General features: G+C 38.9%; 1 protein-coding gene and 1 non-coding gene across 2 annotated transcripts; both read right to left on the bottom strand.

Annotated features, from left to right (window-relative positions):
• Nucleotides 1–25: 25 nt before the first annotated feature.
• Nucleotides 26–778, bottom strand: LOC101310710 (cytochrome P450 94A1-like; the record flags this gene model as incomplete). Its single annotated transcript, XM_004301024.1, has 1 exon — nt 26–778. A coding segment is annotated over exon 1 (708 nt), but the record flags the coding sequence as incomplete, so codon positions are not given.
• A 1957-nt stretch (nt 779–2735) lies between these two features.
• LOC101291725 lies at nt 2736–4963 on the bottom strand. Its single transcript, XR_184640.1, has 3 exons — nt 3971–4963; nt 3781–3893; nt 2736–2925 (listed from the first exon to the last, which is right to left on the bottom strand). It is a non-coding gene; the product is annotated as an uncharacterized LOC101291725 (transcript).
• Between the last annotated feature and the right edge of the window lie 1037 nt (nt 4964–6000).

Genomic DNA, 6000 nt, shown 5'->3' with positions numbered 1-6000 from the left:
CTTTCTCTCTGATCCGATGTTGAAAAACTTTTTTGAAGAGAAGAATAAATTGAAAGGCGTAGAGGAACCTTCCGGAGCAAAGCGTGGCAGCGTCATCAAACGCCTTCATAAACTCGGCGGCGGATTTCCCATCGCCGCCGAGACAAGCAGGGTCGACGTTGAATGCCATCTTGCAAATATTGTCGAAGGCAAATCGCTCCAAGACGTCTTGGAGGTCCAAACGACATCCCGTTTCGGAGGCTCGCGCCAAAAGTGGAACTAACCTGGTCTGAATCTCGAAGCTGACGTTATCCATGACGAAATTCCTGAGTGATTTGGCGCTGAAGGCGTAGCTGGCCGTCTTTCTCTGGAGCTTCCAGAGCTCGCCGTCGGCGTTAAAGATTCCGCCGCCGAGGAAGTCTTGGAGGAGAAAGCTGAACCGCTCGCCTTTGGGGTAGTTCTCGAAGTTGGTCTTGAGCATGTGCTCCACGTTGGAAGGGTTGGCCGTGATGATGCCGTGAATCTTTCCCGGGCGGAAGAAGACGGCGGTGTTGGTGGGACAGTTGCGGAGGATTTCGGTGGTCCAGTCGAGGAAGCGGTGCCGGTTCTTGAGAAATCCCGGTAGGGATCCGAGAATCGGGTAAACTTTGAAGCCGGCGTGTGTGGATTTCTTTGGTCGAGTGGTGTAAAAATGAAGGTAGACATAGATGGAGAGGAAAACTAAGAGAGATTGCAGAGAGAGTATTAGATCCATAGCTAATTAACAGTATGTAGCAAATTATTACGAGTATGACTGTATGAGTATGACAAATTTAGTTTAGTGGTATTTGAGGTTTAAGATTTGGAAAGAGATATTTTTCTTTTTGATTGGCTCTGTAGTTTAGTGGAATGCTCTTTTCATTCTGCATGGTTATCTTATCTTTATTTGTTTGTCGTCTTCTAATAAAATTTTCGGGTGGTTCTCGAAGTTGGTTTTGAGATGTGCTCCACGTTTGACGGGTTGGCCGTGACAATGCCGTAGAGTGGTCCCGGGCGGAAGAAGACGGCGGTGTTGGTGGGATAGTTGTGGAGAATTTCGAATTCTGTGGTCCAGTCGAGGAAGCGATGCCGGTTCTTCTGGAATTCCGGTAGGGATCCGAGATCGGGTAGTTTTTGAAGTTGGTGTGTTTGGAATTCTTTGGTTGAGTAGTGTAAAAACGAAGGTAGACATAGACGGAGAGGAAAGCTAGACAAAGGAAAGATTGCAGAGAGAATAATAGATCCATGGCTAATTAATGTTAATTAGGCTTAAATCTAATTAGTTTTTCTGCTAAACCTAATTAGTTCTTAAGCTAATTAGTTTGTTTTCCAATGGTTTCCAGCTGTCAGTCTTGTTGACTTGACTTTAGCAGATATTTTCTTTGTTTTGTGATGTAATAAGTAGAAGACTACATATAGCTAGATATGATTGTAATATTGCTTATACTTTCATAATCGAAGAACACTGAAAATTGCTCCACAAGGTCTCTTCTTTTCTCTCTGAAATTTCTTCAATCTGTGCTAAGATTTGTTAGGGTTATGATCATGTCTACCATGTTAGCATGGTATTAGAGCTTTGGCTCTTGATTCTGTGACTACTATGAGCTTGTTGTGGTTTGCTTAAGCTCTTGCTTCCGCTCAATTTTGATTTTGATCTTGAAAACCCTAGATCTGTTTCGTTTTTGTACAATCGAAGTTATATCTAATGTTTGTGTAGCTATCCTAGCTCTCGATTCTGTAGATTTCATATGCGTTTTGGTTGTTGAAGTTTGTAGCTCTAGATCTAGCTCGATCTGTAGTAAAATGCTTGGTTTGTTCAAGTAGCTTTCAGATTGTGCTTTGATATATGAATCCTTGTGCTCGTTGCTATGTGTTGGTAGAAAATGGTGAAGTATTACAATAGAAATGTTTTCAGTGGAGTAGATGTAACGCCTTGATTTGCACCTCATCAAATCGAGCACATTACAATGCCGCACATTCATAGAACCTAAGCTAGGATCCATCACTCAAGTTCTGAGAACCCGCAAGGCAAAAGAAAAATTCAAAAAAAAATGTTTGCAGAAACGTTTATTTTAAAATGAGATGAAACAATATAAACATTTAGATATCTTTTAAATCAAACAAGCCCTCTTTGAACAAAAATCAGTAGCAGTTCGGTTCATGATCAACAATCGAAACTTGCAAGAGGAATAGTTTATCGAATAAACACATACTCGATCAAAGGGTTAAACAAGAACACGATAATTAAGGAAACCTGTCATACGGATTTAATGCTGACAATATCATGAAGTATATAATTTCTAAGCCACACCCAATGCCGTCCAGTTGTCCCGTCTCCGTACACAGTACATGCATTCATAAACTGTTATAGGGGTGAGCTTTCGTCCTCGCTGCTTAATAAACTTTACCCCAACTAGGTGTGAAAACAATTTAAAACATTTGTCATGGCTGGTAGTGAAAATAATGCAAAACAGTTTAAAATAATCATTTCTTGTAAAAAATGCAAGTAGGGCCAAAAGTAGATATACAAACTTGATGACCGATCTATCTCAAGCCAACTACCACCTTACCATGATTATTATCGTACACACCGGCAATGTGTAGCGAGAGTGTCCATTTACACCATACCGCCTAAGAGCGACGCCACACCTCAAAGAATGTTAGACATCCTCCAGTCCGTACAGCCCCTCTGGAGGTTTAGGGGATCAAAACCTAAGGAAGTCGCTATACCCCGCTCACTCTCAGGTCATCAAACAGTAATTCACAAGAATTCGAAAATATATCATAAATTACTTTACTTTAATATCATATGCATAAAATCACTAACCGAGGCAAGTCTAGAATCCCCTACCTGAAATATCGCAGCTTGTTTCCATTAGGTTTCTCTAGGCCAACACCACCATCTTTATTTTCAGCTAACTGGAGTCCCTAGTCCGACAATACCCAAATGTCATTAAATCACTTCAAATCAATGACAGTAATATGACCAATACTATCTCACATGGTCAAAATATATATATGAAGAAGAAGCTAACTTAGTTTTCGTAGCCATAACATGTCTCTTAATACACTATGGACACCCAAATGATATATAAATTCCTTATTACCACATTGCCAACCCTTTAAACTATCCCTCAAAATCAATGAGATCTTAAGGATCAATACTTGTCCTTCATTAGGTAACAATTTAACGTATATACCGACCAATCATGAATATCAATTTTGTAATTCATTCAACTTGGTCATATAGCTCAATCAGACCGTTACTACCATACTTAACCAAAATTGAGCATCTCCAGCAGCATTGATAAATTAAAAAAAAATTAGAGATTTATTAATTTTTAAATAAACTTTTACTTCAGTAATATACTTAAGAAATTGATAAATTTAGAAATTGATAAGCAAAATTGACAAATTTTTTAATTCAGAAGAGAGAATTTATCAATGAATAGCTAAGTTTTCTCTTATAACTACTCTGATGGAGCAAATCTCTCAAAATGAATTGATAAATATAACTTTTATCCAAATGAAGTTATGATATATACCACAATCTACTAAGGACACCCACTCTTACCAAATAAGAGTCTTGTACTTCTTTCAATAATTATATATATATACACACGCACACCCCAAATTCACAGTCAACAAGTAATCCTTGTTCACTTTTTGTGCTCATAACATGATATGCTTTTCTCTTTAACATGCATTTGCAACTTGTTCCCTACACAAATTCTATGTTATCAATATCATGATTTCAAACTCTTGAAAGAAATCATAGCTTACCATTTTGACCGATTTTGCCTCTTTCTTTAGCTTGGTCCATCCTTGCTGTGCTCTTGTCCAAATGACAGAGCTTCACCACGTCCTTAATCTCCGCTTCCTTTTCAGCCTCTAATCTAAGTAACTAATTGTCATCAATACTACAATTCAATTCCATGGCACCCGCGTCATTCAAACCTTAAATTAAGCTTACCTAAAGGTTGACAATTTCACTACAAGCATCAACAGCTTTCTTGAACTATTCCCCGTTCAGAATAAGAGCAGAAGAGTCTTGCTCTGTGCTCTTTAACCCATGATCACGGACATAGAGAGGATGAAGTGGGAAACATCGATTCCACCATGGCAATGAGCAAGAACTCATGCATTAACAACACCAAAAGCCACTGCAATAACCATCACCATTCACCACCGCTGCCAACAATCAAACTAAAGGAAGAAAATGATCAGAACTAACATTTTCAGAGCTTCCTCACTGCTCTCAAATATCAAAGAAACTAAATGAGCTCTTTTGTATTAACATGATACACATCTACACAGCTCCAACCTCTCCAACACCAAAACTCTTCCAATTTCTAGAATCCAAACACGTTAATTTACTCCTTCATAATCAGTAAATTAACAAAACCAAAAAACAACTCCTACAACCACCGCCGCTGCTGTGAACAGCAGCACACATGACGGTCCTCCACTGCCAAAAACTAAATTCTTCAAATCCCAACCAATCTCAAATTCAACTATACACAAAGGTAGAGTTCGACGAGAAGATCAAGTTTCATGCCTCACAAAGGTATTCCGGTGGCCGGAATACACAGAACTCCCGCCGGAAAACTCAAAGACTTCCTCTGCTCGATTCTCCCTCCTCAAGGCTTCTCTTCGAAAGCCAATACAACAAAGATATTCAGGGAGTTGAAACGAAGCTACCAGCACCGGTCGTGGTCATCGTCTGGACTGGAATCCGAAGATCGCCGACGAACCCAGTCTCTCTTCTCCTTCTGCGATTCTTCTTCTCCAGAGCTCCACTCTTCAAACTTGATTCACAAGGAGGTCGGGGAGGATGAGATGAGGCCGTTGCCACCAATCTTCCGCCACGTCGTCGCCAGAGGACGAAGAAAAAGTCAGGTTGACCCATCGACTCCGTTCGGGTCGAGAATGACCCGGTCTGGGTCTGAATTCGTTGTTCTGATCTGATCCCATTCTCTCTTCCTCTATGTGTTTAAGATCTAACGGTCTAGATTAAACCGCCAAATTATTTTCTTGTACTTGAATTGTTTTCCTTATTTTCAAACTTTCGAAACTCCTTACAATAAGCTCTCATGTCTGAAAAATTATACAAAACTTAGCACAAACTCGTCACAAAGCCTACTTCATTATCAAATCTCTAAATAAAGTATCATCTTTTTTGAAATATCCGAAAAATCTTTTTAGTCTACTCAACAATTAAAGAGATTACGATTCAAGTATCAAACTATTCAAATTTAGCTCTTTAAATATTTCTGGGGTCTCACAGTAGATGTCAGTATTGTTCTGTGAAATTTATCAGTGGAGTAGATATCAGTATCTTTCTGTGAAAGTAGTTGTTTCAATGAAGTAAATCTTGTTGACTATAAAAGTGAGGGTAGACATTTTGTGGAAAGTAGATTTTGCTATGGATTGTGAAAGAAGAGTAGAAGTTTTGTGGAGTAGATTCTAATGATTATGAAGTTGAAAAATCATTATACAGTAGTCTATGTAGTTGAAATGAAGACTATTTGTTGAGTATTGACCTTGGTGTTGTTTAATTGAATAGTTTTCTTCAGATTCTTCACAAAGTTTAAGTAATGGCTTCAACTGGCAATCAATCTACTTCTTCAGCTAGTCAGTCTCCTTTTGCTACTCAATCAGAAATTAATTCATTGTTAAGTATGATCACAGTGAAGCTTATTGCATTAACTTTTGTTAAGTGGAGCTATTAGTTTCAGTCTGTCTTGGAGGGAAATGATCTCTTCTGTTACTTCAATGGTACATATCCATGTCCTCCAAGATATGGTCTCATTGAGGATGGTACTGAAACAAATGAAGTTACATCAGCTTACACAAGCAGTGGAAAATGTGTGATAAGCTAGGCCTTGCTTGGTCTTCTGATGGCTACTCTTGATGATGATACAATGGATGTCATAGTAGGCAGCAAATCTACTCATGATGCATGGATTGCAATATTGGAACAATTCTCAACAGATTCCAGAG

This window comes from Fragaria vesca, linkage group LG5 (assembly GCF_000184155.1).
Source record: "Fragaria vesca subsp. vesca linkage group LG5, FraVesHawaii_1.0, whole genome shotgun sequence".
Classification (NCBI taxonomy): domain Eukaryota; kingdom Viridiplantae; phylum Streptophyta; class Magnoliopsida; order Rosales; family Rosaceae; genus Fragaria; species Fragaria vesca.
Note: the sequence above shows the minus strand (reverse complement) of the source record. Positions and strands in the feature narration are given on the sequence as shown.